The 15,056-nt window shown below is 38.9% G+C and overlaps 1 protein-coding gene across 15 annotated transcripts in view; it reads right to left on the bottom strand.

Moving 5' to 3' along the window:
- Positions 1-15,056, bottom strand: part of MEIS2 (Meis homeobox 2) — a 171,775-nt gene that overhangs the window by 120,520 nt on the left and 36,199 nt on the right. For 8 of the 15 annotated variants that reach the window (XR_013774603.1, XM_079308676.1, XM_079308681.1 and 5 more), the window contains one exon: positions 8,112-8,213. The exons of the other annotated variants lie outside the window; for them this stretch is intronic. Coding sequence is in view for 7 of the 8 variants with exons in the window: in XM_079308676.1 (XP_079164802.1) it covers positions 8,112-8,213 (102 nt within the window). In the remaining variant the exon portion in view is untranslated. The remainder of the gene's footprint in view (positions 1-8,111; positions 8,214-15,056) is intronic. 15 annotated transcript variants of the gene reach the window in all.

Below are 15,056 nucleotides of genomic sequence, written 5' to 3'. Positions count from 1 at the left end.
GCTGCTTTCTTCCCCCCATGTATTCCACCCTACCGTCTCTCACAGACACGTGTGCGCGCACACACACGCGCACACACTTCCCACTATGCCAAGGAACTGCTGCAAGGCAAATTCTCACAAACACTAATGGCTTCTGACTGCTCCTTGGCAACCCCAGCATTTTAACCTGGGTGGATATGCTCTCCAAAATACAGACACTGGAGCTATCTCATCAGCTGTTCATGTGACACAGATGGAGAGTGGCTATTAGGAGCCAGGCAATGGGCCTTGGGGATCTGAGGTGCTGTACTGTAGCCTCAGGCAATTTTGAAAAGCAGTACCCGGAGATGGGGGGAAAAAATCCCTACTGAAAGTGCAAGTTTGAAGTCAGTCAGTCTGTTTGTCTATCTGTCGTGCGGATAAAGATATCTTTGTCTCTTTATGTAAAAGCAATGTGTGTGTGCACAGGATGTGTGGAGATGGAAAACTTCTGCTCTGCACCATCCTTTCAAACCACAGAAACACCAGTTCACTCTCTGTATGGATAAATTCCTGTCTGCCTGCATATACTCTCCTATTTGTGAGCATCCTCAGCAGGAGTCTCCCATACTCTAAATCAGTATTTGGACTTTCTGATGAGGTTATTAATATCCTGGTTTAAAAAACCTAGTAGCAGCCCAAGAAAGAAAAGTTCAGCTAAAGCTCTCATTACCTTCCCATCCTAATCAGCAGCTGAAATCATGAGTCGGTGCTTGCCTAATCTGTTCCATAACCTCATAAAAGGAAATTAAAATATTGTAACTCCCAATGATATCAGAATAAAAATACAGCAAGATTTGTTCCTCCTAGTGTATGACAGGCCCAGTCCTGTTAATCTATATTGTCATATCTTTAACAGGACTACCACCGCTAATGTTAGTGGACTCAGTTTCTAGTGAGAAGAAATCATAGAAAAACCCCATAACTGTCCTTTCCGAGATGGAATTATTTAATTCTGGTGCTAGTTTTCTTCACCCAAATAAATGTGTTACTTTAAATGAAGAAAAATAAATTATCAAAAGTGAAATAAAATGAACAGATATGAAAGTCACTTTATGCCAGATTGGATTAACTATATTTTTCATACTGTATGAAGGAATCAAATTTAAATTATCATTACAAGAGATTCTGCTATATGAACTGCTCATATCCTGGTTTAGATGGTAATTTGTAAGAAGAGTAGAGTCAAATCCTAAGTACTATGGAAATGGCAATTATACAAGCATAGTTATCCCAATTTTCTAGAGAAGAAATTAAGATTTGGATTTTGGTTGACTGTCTCTTTCACACAGAGTCAAAAAAAAATTAAGGGTGATTTTCTCCTGCTTTCTGTACTGTTCAGTCATTTATTCTTGTGCAAAGAGTACACATGATTGCAAAAACCTATCAGTGTTGTAGGGAAGTTGGGAATTCTTAAGTGGCGCTCTCTTTGTGGAGGTGTCAATGACTACACAGGATTTGAGCCAGTAGAGAATTAGGCATTTTACCCAGCTTGTTTAAGATTACAGCAATGCTATATAATAGTCTCAATACCTCTGTAAAAGATGGAGAGAGCTTACATGAAACCTTGCAACCCCCCACCTGGGGTCCCTTAAAGACATCTCTTCTAGGGGAAGAGTTTGTGGAGGATGCTGAAGAGGCAAGTATTCTTTCCACAGTGGGAAGCTGGGCTTCCACACTGGCTCTGTGCTCAGGCACTCTTACTATGTGCTGAGAGTTTCCTTCTACAAGATAAATTCCTTTGCATTGAAAGTTAAGGAGACTGCCTCTTCTTTAAAAAATATCACATAAGTAGTCATAGCAGAATTTCCATTGCACCATAATTCCAACTTGCTGCAAGCTGATTTCCTTGGACAGATAAGCTTGCAAAGCCCAGTGTTGACATAGCCAAGGACTCTTTGAGAAACAGAGACCAGTCCTACATAAAGCCTGTCCAACCTTATTGTATCAATGAATTTTTCTTTGTTAGTCTTCCACATTATCAGCATTATCTCAATGCTAGTCTGTGTTTTTCACAGAGTAAAAACCCAGCAACAGAGTAAGCAAGTTTAGAAGTTGCTCATCTTGTCTTTTTACCACTTGTGAACAGGATGAATAACAAATTCCCAATCTATCAAAGTGATAACTGAAAAGGATGACCCAGTCAGGCCAAAGCACAGAAGCCTGGTAACAGTCCAGATTCAAATTCTAGAAATAGTTTCTGTTACCATCATAGCAAGTAGTGCAGTTAAAAAAATGATTTCTGGAAAAGTACATTTCAGAACCCAGTGTTTGAGTTTCTTCACCATCAGAGGTCCCTTACAGCTTTAAGGTTTGTCACACTAAAGGAAAAGAGAGAACAGCAGGAGTATCTAAACTCGGGGGAAGACAAGACACTTCGCCATTTTTCTAAAAATAGTGGATGCAACACGAAAAGCAAGTTAAAGTATTCTGAAAAGGAAAGCTGCAGTACACTATGCTGATCTTAAGTAAGCTACTCTAATCTTCCAGTCTAGTATTTTGATGGAGTGGAATATGTAGATATAAATGCAAAGCAAAGAGGGAAATCTGCATGCAGCCTATATTCACAATTTGCAATTATTTGTTTGTACTTATAATGTGTCCATCTGGACACATAAATATTGTAAACCATTATTAATAAGGATATTCAGCTTAGTAAAACAATACATATCGTCACCACAGAAACATTTTAAAAATCTGGTTAATTATCACTGCCAAAAAGCTGGACAGAGTAGTGCCTGAAGATGTTTTTGAAGATAAGACAGTCTGTGCTGAAGGGAAGACTAACAGAGAGGGAAGGTCAGCTCCAGAATCAAAGACCCTTCGGGAGAATCCTTATCTTCACTCCATCCTGTTAAAATTATCAGGCTTTTAGCCTTACAGCTCCAGTAGATTACAGACCTTTGAATGAAGTCCTGGCCAGGGATTGGGTTTTTTTTTTTCTCTTCCTCCTAATGATCTGTGTTCAAGGAAGTTGACTTAAGTCTCCTCACACCACAGGAGCCATATTTATGTCCTGCATCTCTTGGCCAGGGAAACTAAGTTAAGATAGGTTATGATGGCAAATATGGGACTTTAAAAATCACAAACAGTTCAGGTGGGCAACCCAGCTCAGAGCTGTGCCATCACTGGCAGTGCTCTGCCAGTACCTGTGCTTGTTTTGCTAAATGACTTTACTCCAGGAGGAAAGGAGCCATCAGAAGCTGTGCAGGGAGCTTAGAGGAGCACTGAGCCTTGCTGACCTGCACGATCTGCACTTCTTCCTGGAGTGGAGTATCCTCAGTGAGCTGCTTTAATCAGACCACTGTGTTCTCTGCCCTGGTGTCTCTGAGACACCAGACACATTTCAGGGTTCTCTGTTCTATGTTCCATTGAACATCTTAGACAGAAAGAAAGGTTGGACACTGGTGCACTGGGAGAACAAGAAAACTTCATGCATACACCACTACCATCTCTCTTCCTACAGAAGATGTTATTCTTTTGCCCTTCTAGAAGAGGAAGGAGACAAAGACCTGGCCTCCTCTCTTGCTGTCCTTTTGGAGGATCTTTTGCTTTCCAGAATAAAACTCATCGATTCCACTGGGCCGATAATGTAAAGATGACATGTGTGAATTTCACACAAGGCATTAATAATTATTGCAAATTCAAACAGGAAGAAAACTTAAGATGCTATCAGACGCCACATATGAAGCTATCCTACGTAATCTAATTGCAACTTAGCATAGTTTGTCATTCAGGAGCAAGTCCCTATTGCCATCTGGCAATCTGTGCTAAAGGCTTAAAGACTTGCATGGTATCTTGTATATAAAGTGTATTTACAAGAGACAGAATGAAAACTGTTTCTTTTCTGTTTCTGGATAGGCACCTGCCTAGAGTCACTAATACACCTTATTTGCCTAGAGGAATACACAAACGTTTTATACTTCATTCAAAGTAGGAATGATATTTCAGCTCTTATATAGCCATGCATGCCATAAAATCAAAATTATTTCAAAATTTTTTTCAGAACTGTTAAGTTTCACATTTCCCCTTTCATTACTTTTCTGTCCAAAAATAAGAAAAAAAGGCTAGCTCTTTTTGTGTCCTTAATTATCTGTGTTTAGAGCTCATGTTTATTTGTAAAGTGAATTGAGAAATCTTAGAAATTCTACCAAATGCCAAAAATATATTTTTCTAGCTTTTATAAGACAAAACTAATAAACCACAGTTTAAATATTAAGCTCTTTTCTACAGCCAGGAGGTTCATGGTTCGTTCATTGCAATCCAACATTTTTTCACATCAGGTGAAAAAAGTATTCCAATGCAGACAAGGGGAACAACAGTAAAGCAACCTGCTAATTACTGATCTCTCTTACGTTCCTGCTGTGCTAAACTGTCCGGACATGTTGAAGTGAAATTTTTCTGCGATTTTCAACTGACTAGTTCATGGCCCACTGCCGTGGAGTGCAGGAGAAGGGATGAAATGCTTTAGTTTACATGCAACATTTACTAACTGTGTGGGTTTTCCGACATTAAAGAGGGGACAGTGACCCATGCCACCTTTTTCACACTCAAAAGAGCACTGAAAAAACAGTCTTCATAGGCTTACCTCAGGCTTCCCTGGCCCTTAACACCCTCCCCCCAGGGTAGGAGCAGAAAGAGAAAAAAGAAGGGATTTTATGCTCCTTTCTCTTCAACTTTTCAGGCGGTATAAGCAGCATTTAGCAAATTCAGCCTCCAAATGGCTCCAAATGCTCTGAGCTGCAGGGGCTCATCCTTTGTTAGCCTCCCTCTATTTACACAGGATTTACGCAGGCTCTCCACTGAAGAGACCACATGTTTCTGACAGAAAGCACTTCCATTCACACTGCATCAGGCAACAGGATTGTAACCACTGCAGCTTCACGCTGACCTGAGATTAGGGATTTCAGCAACATTGAGATGGTAACAATCTGCTAACTAACGAAAATTATCCATGGAGAACTCTGCTGCATACTCCAGTTAAAACTACCATGGCCAGATAGATTAGGTTACTTAAAGGGGCAATTAAGAACTAGCTACTGTCAAGAATATGCATGTCCATCTACAAATCACATACACACAGAGAAAAATATCAGCAGGGGGAAAAAACAAATTAAAAAAAAAAATCAGACTGCAGCTTGGATTAAAACAATTTCACCCACTGGTTGAAGACATAAAGTGTAAAAACAGACAGATGGACACATATGTAAATGTGGCTGCATTTGTTTCTCTGGAACTGGCAAGTTAGTAATAACAGTATAGTTTAATAATTTATTTTCCATGGTATTTTCACACTGGTTAACTGGGCAGTGGCTATGCTTATGCAGAACTTCGGGAGCAGAATAATTCCTTCTACCTAATTGCTCCTGGGGCAAACAAACTGAACTAAGCGACCTCTCTTGCCTCTTCCTACAAGAACTCAGTACAGGAACCCGGTATCAGTCTGGGGATTTTTAAAATGTGGACATTTTTTTAAAATCAATTCGGCCAGTCAGTATTTCTGCACTGAGATTTTTTTTCCCCCAGATTTAGTATTGTGTCAGGCTTTTTCAAAATGGATTACACATACACAAGCACAACAAACGTTGCTGGTTGAGGCTTGTGATTTTTTTTGCTCAATGGCTTTTCATGGGGCAAAAGAAAATTGGATGGGAGCACAGGGCCAGAAAGGACCACACAGATCCAGTTTTTGATGAGTTTTATTTTGACATTTTAATTTGGCAAATTATTTTGCTTCTGCAGCGAAGGACAAAATAATTCACTTCCATAATAGTAACTCCTACATGTATCTGATAACCACTTAAAAAGTACTCGGTATATTCTAAAGTTCTCCATAGTATATCATAATAAAGCTCTTCTGGGCACTCAATGATTCATTTTTAGTGATCTCTCAAATGCCCTTACCCACAGTTAACACTCAGATTTTATTAAGGAAGAAAGCAGGGACAAATGTCCACTTAAGTCCCAGCTCTCGAATTCAACTCTGCTTGCGCTGCAGTACCTAAAGCTAAAGCTTTTTTAATGTTCTATTCACCTCCCCTGTGTGGCATTTCTGCTAACACAGAGTTCACAATCTTTCAGCCCCAAACACAGAAGGCTGCTATCTCCAAGACATCCGAGGAATGTGCCAGATACTATCATCTCCCCTGCAATACAAAGAACCAGAAAGAGGCAGAGACCAAAAGGAGACGTGCTGATCAGGTTACTAAAGTCCAGAAAGTCTTTCCCAGAATGCTAAATGTTAATCTTTGAACCAGAAAATGTTATAATTAAGATCGTTGTAGTTGGAGGAAATGCTAGCTGTAGAAGTCAAAGGTACAGCCATTTGAAGTTGTACTTTTTTGCACGTTTATCCTAATCTTGCACCCCTCATTGCTGGCACAACTCCCATCAAGCACTTTGTTCTATTCAAGCAAAATTATCATTAATGTCAGTGGCAGCTTTGCCTGAGTAAGAAGTGTAAGACCAGATCCATGTCGTGTTCACAGAGAATTGCAAGCACTGCACAATTCCAGAGGAGATACACTCATTAAAACATGTGGCTTATGCTGATTTATGATGCTCTTCTATTTAAAAGTGAAACTCGCATTGTAGCTCACAGGAAACTGTTCAATAGACTTTTTTCTACATGGTTATAACTTCAATTCCCACCCTCCCCACTTCAGCACAAGCTGGTAAGTGTACTCCCTGTTTTTTGGTATCTAGGCTGGAAGAAAGCATTATTAAAATAGATTTAAGTATTCTCTATGCTTCAGCAATTACTTTGCAGTGAGAATGTAAATATCTGTTATTCTGTTTAAATTTTTCATCCTGCTAAACACTGTCACACAAAGTGTACTTGTGCTGCAGTTTTAGTGGTATTCTTTTTAAATCTTTCTTTATATATTTTTAGAGAAGTATTTTTGGCACTCTCATAGTAATTCTGTTAAGAATACCAGCTGCAGACTGGCTACAGCTGAGGCAACAATAACAAGTCATTAAAGAAATCAGGAGACAAAAAAAATATTTTTCTTTTGCTGAAAGGACATCTCCTGTAAGAGACTATTTTCCTTTTTTAGTTTTGGGATAATGTTTTTCATTTTCTCAATCAACTGTATAAAAGTAAGTATACATTAAAGAGCTATATTTTGTTCTAAGTAGCTTTTTAAAATTTGTTATCCTGTTACTTTTGTCACTAGAATAATATCAAATGTGGGCAAAATAGCTAAGTTTAATTAAAATTCTACCTGCAGTTGAAGTCATTAAGTTCAATTGTACCTCATCAATATTTAACCTTTAGCATTTGCTGTTGTTTATATATAGCAGAATGTGAGAACTTAAAAGTAGATGATGACTAACATCCTGCACCATTCTTCTTCATTAAATCATTACTGTAGTTTCTTTAAGAGTAAAAATGACTGGTTTTTTTAAAGGAAAATAGCAATCAGAGCATCTCAAATTTCCTTATGGCTGTTAAAAGCAGTTATGAACTGTGAGATATTTCAATGTCTTGCAGTTTCCCTTAGACCCAATGCTGTTTGACACAACTCTTTGTTCAGGAGACAGCCCCTAAAATGATGCCCACTAGTACAGCAAGAGTCCATGCACAGTCCACATTTGAAACCTCTTTTTTCAGGGTTGTGTAGTTATTAAGAAAGCAGCAGTTGACATTTTACATATAGGTACACATGGATAAGATTTTTTTCATTGAAAAAAAAAAAAAAAAAGTTGGGACTAGAAATGTAGCAGACAGTTATTCCTGAGAGATACTAAGTTAAAAGCTTCAATTACTGAAAAGGGCACTTGTTAGGCCACAAGTCCAAAATGCACATTAGTCTATTTTAAGATGTATTAAAGAAAAAATGGAGGATGGCAAAATGCTTTAAAAAAAAGAGATGTTTTAGTAGAAAGGCCTCAAAATGAACCATAAAAACTTTTTCTGGTGATAAAATGTACACAAATGTGTGTGTTACATAAACCAAATAAAAGTACTGACTTGATATGCATTCACAAACACTTGAACAGCATAACAAGAGATGCTTGCTGTGAATGCACAGTTCAGAAAAAAAATTCAAAGGTACAAAACAACTCCAAACTTGGCAAGTCTTACATACCATAAGAGCTCCAACACCTATGCACAGTGGGGTGGGTTAACCCGCTGGGTGCTGCAGACATATAAATGCACCTCCTCCTAAAGTGTTCATTTGGCTGGCAGTCTGGAAAATGCCAGAATGTGAAGGGTTACGTGGGAACACTGACAGTCTGCTCTTGCAGGTTTAACTTAAAGCCCATACTTTAAATACAGGGTGTTATGTATTTGGAAACACAGCTAATACTCTTTATAAGTGATGTGCTACTTGGTGCTCAAAACAAAGGACTTGACCAAGTCTTGCTCCCACTAGTGAATCATTCTCTGGATGACAACTGCGTGCTTTGGACCTGCCTGTATTTATTTTTGGGAGTACCAGTTTTCAGAAGTCTTTTCCTCCAAGAAGCCTTGTAAAAGTGAACTGTAAACCATCTATAACTTATATGCTGTATATACTGCATGCTTAAAAGTGGTTACTGGAAAGGTCTGAAATGCTTATTTTCTTTGAAGTTCAGTAGATGGACAAAAAGAGCAAGCATAAGGGAGCTAAAGTTCCTAGCTAGTCCCTGACAGATATCTTTATTATATCAGAAAGGCAGACAAGCAATTTAATTTTTTCCATTGTATAATTTTACTGATTTGTTTCATGATAATATGATTAAAAAACAAGTAAAAAAGAATGAATGGTTATGATCACCTCTCTCTGCAGCCAAAATGTTCCATAAAATGCTTTGGGCTGCTTTAAGTGACTGAAAGTATTGACATACACATAACTCTGTAGAAACAGGGGGGAAAGCTTTTGACAAAAGTTTCAATGAAGTGGATTGAGAAAATAAGGAAACATAAGGTTAGCAAAATCACAGGGTACTAAGTTGTTGTAACACTATTTTTTTTAAAGTTCACAGCACAAAACTCCAAAGCACAGACACCCACTCTGACACCTGCTGTTTTGCCTTTTTGCTCATAACCTGTAATTTCATTTCAGGTCTTTCATTGTCACAGAAAATATTACAAAACACAAATATGCAGCGCCCACAAAGTCTTCCTAGACTGATTTGTGTCCCTGAGCTCTTTCTAGGGAAGAGCCTCACAAGCTGGGCTCCAGAGAGCTTGCATCACCCCACTCCCTCCTTCAAAGGAGTTGATGTTGCCTACATGTTGGTACTTCAAATGAAAAGCCTGGCAAGTTAGGAGACTTCCCTTCCTTGAGGTTCAGATGGGTAAAATGGAGTTTCCCTCTGGACCTAGGCTCACCTAGCCAGTCAGCGAGCTGACCTGTCTGCCATAAGATCAAATATAAGCCCCACCAATCAAGCAGCAGTCCAGGCTAAATGTGCTGATGCAACAAATTTCCAGATCTTGATCACACTAGGCAGGGGAGTCATTCTTCTCAGTGATAAAGTCACTGAATGCACTCTTGAGGAGATAAAAAATTAAGAACTGGCTGACTTTGCACCATTTGAGTGAGTTATTCACCACTGACCCAGAACAACAAAATTGTCATGTTCTGGCACCAGCTAGGAATGGCATGGTCATCTCTGACTCCTTACTGCAAGTCTGTAAGGAGGAAACAGGAATCATTTCTGAGCTGGTTAGTGGCATCAGTCCAGAAAGTACACTGTTTAAATACATTATGCATTAGAAGAAACTTCACACAGTCTCTCCATCTCTCTCCCCTTCTACCCCTCCTCCTAAAAGGGCTTGGTGCTTAAAAAAAATAAATTTAAAAATCCAAACAAAAAAACCCAAAAAACCAAATAGGATTTTCCACAAAAAACATTACCCCCCCCCATTTGCAATTTTATAGTTAAGATATTTTTACCTATGTCAGCTTTTAAAACCTAACAGAGATTTACACTGCACATAAGAATTGAGATGTTAATATTACTGGATCACTACCTAACACAAGATATTCTATTCCCTTTTTCTGTTATTGGCTCAGAAAGTTACCTTCAGTAAATTTTAAGGAAAAGAGTTTTTTAAAACTGCTCAAATAAGCAAGGCACACAGCTTTCAACAAAAAATGTTTTGAAAGTAAAACTTAATATTGGTGGTGGCTCTTGCATAAGCGAATATTAAATATTACTACTTTTAAATACAAGCATGTCAGCACACTCCTGTGCTCGTTTGAGCATTACATTTTTTCAAGTCTGAGCATGGCTATTGTTTTTGCTAATCCTTCATTTCTAAATGCGTATCATAAAGAGAACATCCTGAAATACTCTGTTAGAAGGCAGGTTCTTGGACATAATACTTGTGATCAAAATAAATGTACAAGGACATCTTATTTCTTTTCTCCTTCAGCTAAATAGCACAATTTCCATTTTTGTTACTTGAAGCAAAGGCAAGTCTTAGCACTGTAGTTTCAGTAAAGAGACCAGTCATTTTTTTCCATCTGTGGCTGACCAAAATCCTGAAGTATGAACAGTATTATCCTGTCTCTATCTTCCTGCAGCATATGTGAGAATTTGTTCTGAGAGACCGGGGAAAAATTAAGGTTTGTCATTTCCTCCTTCTACTTCTGATGAACTCAATGACAAAACACTTTCCGGACCTGACTTGCCCAGCACAGCACATGCTGTGTTTCTGTTTTTGGGGATCACACACACGGAGCAAGCCAGCTTTCCCAGGAAGAAGTGCTCCAAGGGACAAAGATCTGCCTGTGCTGCTGGTCTCTGCAGTCAGGACACCTACATGAGCACCAGCCCTCACATTTGGATGGAGAGTACTCAGAGAACAGGAAAGAAATATCACCTGGAGTGCAGATCTGGGACCATTTTTCTGAAACGAACACCAGCATTGACAACTCAGTTATGAAGCACCAACAAAACCCCTGTTTATTTCTTGCAAAACAGATTCACCTGGACAACAGCAAGGAAGGAAAAGTTTTGTCAAGGAGATGAGACAGCTATTCCTTTCTCCTTGACCATGCTGCTTTCTGGTATGGATGGTGGCTTTTCTTGTACATGATAAAGATTCAGCAAATTATACAAGGCTGGGCCCTCGCTGTTGATGGTTCACAGATTGTACATCCTTAGCAGCACCACCCCATCTATTACTGTGGAATTAGTTGACAGTACTACTAGTTGCACCGAAAAAAATAAACTAATTGGTCCCTGAGGATAGCTAGGTGCTTTGGAAGTCTTTTTAACAAAAAGAAAAAAATTATCTCCCATAGTGATTTGCCAGCTTTCCTATACTCTATCCAGCACATAGGGACTTCTAAATTACATACTATAATTGACATCAAATATCTGTCCCATCAGTGAATATCTTTATTAGCATCAAAATCACTCACAACTAGTGTTCCTCAATGTTATTAAACAGAACTTGTTCTAGGTGTTGCCTTACTAATTAGTCAGGATGAGCCCGAGGAAGAAAATCTGGGTCATGTTAAATTAATTGGAATGAGCATGAAAATTAGCAGAGCAAACTGCATCAATTTTCTATAGAGAGCCTTTCTTCATGTTGAGAATAAAAATGGATATTATGAGGCATTAACCAAACTGCCTTCTGTGACTGCCAAGAGGTGTGTTACAGTAGCCCAAAAATATCATGCTCACAGATTTTCAGAAGTTAATGAGACATTTCCAGGAATGGTAAATACATGGTATTAAAATGGGTGTGCCTCTTATGGGAAAATGCCAAGTCATTTCATGTTTATTCAGGCATAACAAGCTCCTCAAAATGAGCATAATTTAAGAGGTGAATAGTGCAAAGAGGCTAACATTCAACTAATTTTCCTTAAGAAAGAAAAGATTAAATTGAACAAAAAATGAATTAAGAGGTTTACAAATCAACAAGTCAACCATCAGATTGCAGCCTCTGCTCAGTATATTCTCATCAGCCCCTGCCATGAAGTTTTCAAAAAATGTCCCGAAGGCAGGGAACAAAGCGAGCAGAACTGATTACAGCCACACTCACCGCCTTGCTGTCTAAACTCTGTTTGGCTTCCTAATGAGCTCACTAAAAACCTAATTCATCTCCCATAACCCTTCTCAGCCCTCCTTGAAATTCACCATTATGGAAATTACAGATGAAACATTTACAGGCTGTGTTCAAATTACTGCTTCTTCAACAGGCAGGTCCCTGACCCTCACAATGAACACAATAGAGGTATGTCCGGCATGAAACCACTTGAGCTGCAGCCTATAGAATAAAGAGGCTCGGGAAGGTTAAGACTTTTTCTCATGGTGACAATGATTTCCACATTAATGCTTTCAGTTCCATGAATATGGGAATTTTGTGGGTTTGACAGTATATCAAATACAAATTGTAATTCAGGAGGGGAGAAATGAGTTGTACTGATGACAAATAGCTGAAATAGGCTAATGTGAATTCCCAGCCTGTTCATGAGGAAACTCCCTCAGTTCCTCATTACATGAAGTCAAAATGATCCTCACGGCACCTAGCCTGTAACTGGAAGATTACTGAATTGATGGATCCTTAGTTTAAAATGCAGCTGTTTTATTCTGCTTTAGTAATTAATTCTTTTTCCAATACCATATTGATTAAGCGTAGACCCTGATAAAGTTCAAACTGAGAAGAATCTCTAGTGACTTCCTTAGTTGCTCCAGAGACTCAATGAAAACTTCCTACAATTCCACCTGCCTCCTCAGAGTGCTGATCCAATGAACAGAACAGTTTTTTTCTCATAAATTAGTTAGGCCATGTGGAGCTGTATTAGCTGATCGTTGCTTTTGTCTCTCTACTTGCTGACTTGCTTTTCACTTTTGCTGTCCTTTGTGCTGTCACACACAAAGTCGGAGTGCAGCTGCCATGCTGAACCCAAACCAAGGTAAAGAACAATTCGTACAAACTACATTTTTTTTCCCCCACTTTATACAGCTGCAACTCCCCGAGCAGCATTGCACTCAATAAGGCCTCCTGGGATCCAACTAGCAGAGAAATCTGTGCTGAAGCATGCAGACATTCTGTGGGACTAAAGAGTGTTGAGGGGAGGAGGGGGAGTAACCTGTTTTCTTCAAGACTGCTCCACCTTTTGGGATAGAATATTTCTCTTTCATTTTTAGCAGTCAGAGATTCTTATATTATCTGTGTTTTCACTTAAAACAAAACAAAACAAAAAAACCAACAACCTAAAATCCAAAGAACAAACAAGCCCAAACCACACTCCTAAAACACTACAGCCACTTGAGACAAGAAATCACCACTTCACCTATAACAAATGGGATGTGAGTTCTTGTTGACTAACAGTAAGGCCATGACTGTCCACGGATAACCACTGCAAACACAGCAGTGAATTACAAGAAGCAGCAATGACCAACTCAATGCTGCTTTTCAGAGAGCCACCAGTACCAGGGTGAATTCAACAGAGTATGATAACAGAAAGTTTCTTAGACTACAACCAGTACAGTGGACTTTCTTTTTTTTAATGAAAATCAGAAATACATTGGTCTGAAAACATTTCCAACACTTTATGTTTATTTTTTCTTCCCCAGTCTACCCCAGCCCTTCTCCTTCCCTTTCCTACCATCAGAAAGAGAAACAGCTGATACCTTCTGTGTCTGCTCACTACAGTTTGCAGCTTGGACCTGTGTGTCTGAAGGGTAGCAGGTTTCCACAAGAGTGGTACCAAGTGATTCACAAAAATAAAGGATCTGTGACAGGCAGATCAGATATTACCAATCCTTCTTCAGGTGCCTTATTATATAATGAGGCTATTTCAAGGCTGTGTCTCATCCTAATTTCATACTGTCCAAGGCCATGACTTAACCTCTGCCTTCCCACCAAGACAAAAGCAAGCTGGCTTTCAAGATTTCCTCAAGAGAATCTGCTCAGTTTGGGCTGGTGTGGTTTATATTTGGAGAGCCATGTAACCAGGCATGTGCAAGGACAGCACTGGGCCATGACAGCCCCTGTGCATGGTGGACCAGCACAGATAAGGGCATTCCCCACCTTCAGAGCATTCTGCCTTGGGGTGAAAGGTCACCCTTCACAGATGTCTCCAGCAGACACTCTCTTGTCAAAAGGTTGCATCATGCAATTCATGCTGTCGCTCTAACAATGCACCGTTCTTATCCAGATACGTAAACACACTGCACTTCTAAATAATTTCCTTGTTAAGGACAACTCGGTTTTTCTCCCTGAGTTTTGTTCAGCTATCAAAAAAAAACACCCAGAGAAAAAACTCCCCTTTGCCAATTCGCAGCTTAAAAATTCTATTTTCATTTTCTGTTAGGCTATTCAGCACAAGAAGATGCGTCTGGTTTATTCCCACAAAAGAGAAATAAAACCACCATATCCAAAATGTCTAACAGTAAAGCATATAGTTTAAAGCCAAAAAAGCACACATATTTGGTGAAACGGAAGATTGTAAGCTTTTTGTCAGAAAACTTGCACAAATTCAGTGAAGAAAATTCGTTTCAGCTTAATATAGCCTATTCCAATTTCTTTAATTTAAAAGTAACAAACATGTACCCTGTGTGGGTAAGGGCAAAAAGGAAAATTCTGTGCTCCCGTATTTGTAACAAAGTCATGTTTGCCTGGTGCAGAAAGTTTATTTCTTGGGAAATACTTCAGAAATAATAGGTCCTGGTTGCTGCAGTAGCTGAGATTTTTACTTTCCAATGCCTCCAGATAAACAGTACAACAGAGTTCTTCTTTGTTGAGTGCAGTTACTCTAAAGCAGTTTGAAGCTATCACACATAATACAACACAAGTAATTTCATTCTAGAATGGATTGAAACAAGCTTATCAGGATTGTTATCTGTTTATAAATTATATATTTAACAGTAAAGTAAGACAGACATGGCTGGAATGTTACACATGGGGAAACACGATTAGAGATATGCCAAATTGCTCAACCTAATCCCAAGCAATAGAATCTTAAGGGCACTGGGAATTTCTAGAAGAATTAATCATTATATGTTGTAAAAAGCTCAATTAAATACCCTTAGAAACCAAGCACAGATTCTTTCTTTATTGCAGACCTGTCTGCAATATGCAG

The sequence above is a fragment of the Erithacus rubecula genome, assembly GCF_903797595.1.
Source record: "Erithacus rubecula genome assembly, chromosome: 6".
Taxonomy (NCBI): domain Eukaryota; kingdom Metazoa; phylum Chordata; class Aves; order Passeriformes; family Muscicapidae; genus Erithacus; species Erithacus rubecula.
The sequence above is the reverse complement of the archived record's forward strand: the minus strand, read 5'-3'. Positions and strand labels throughout refer to the sequence as shown.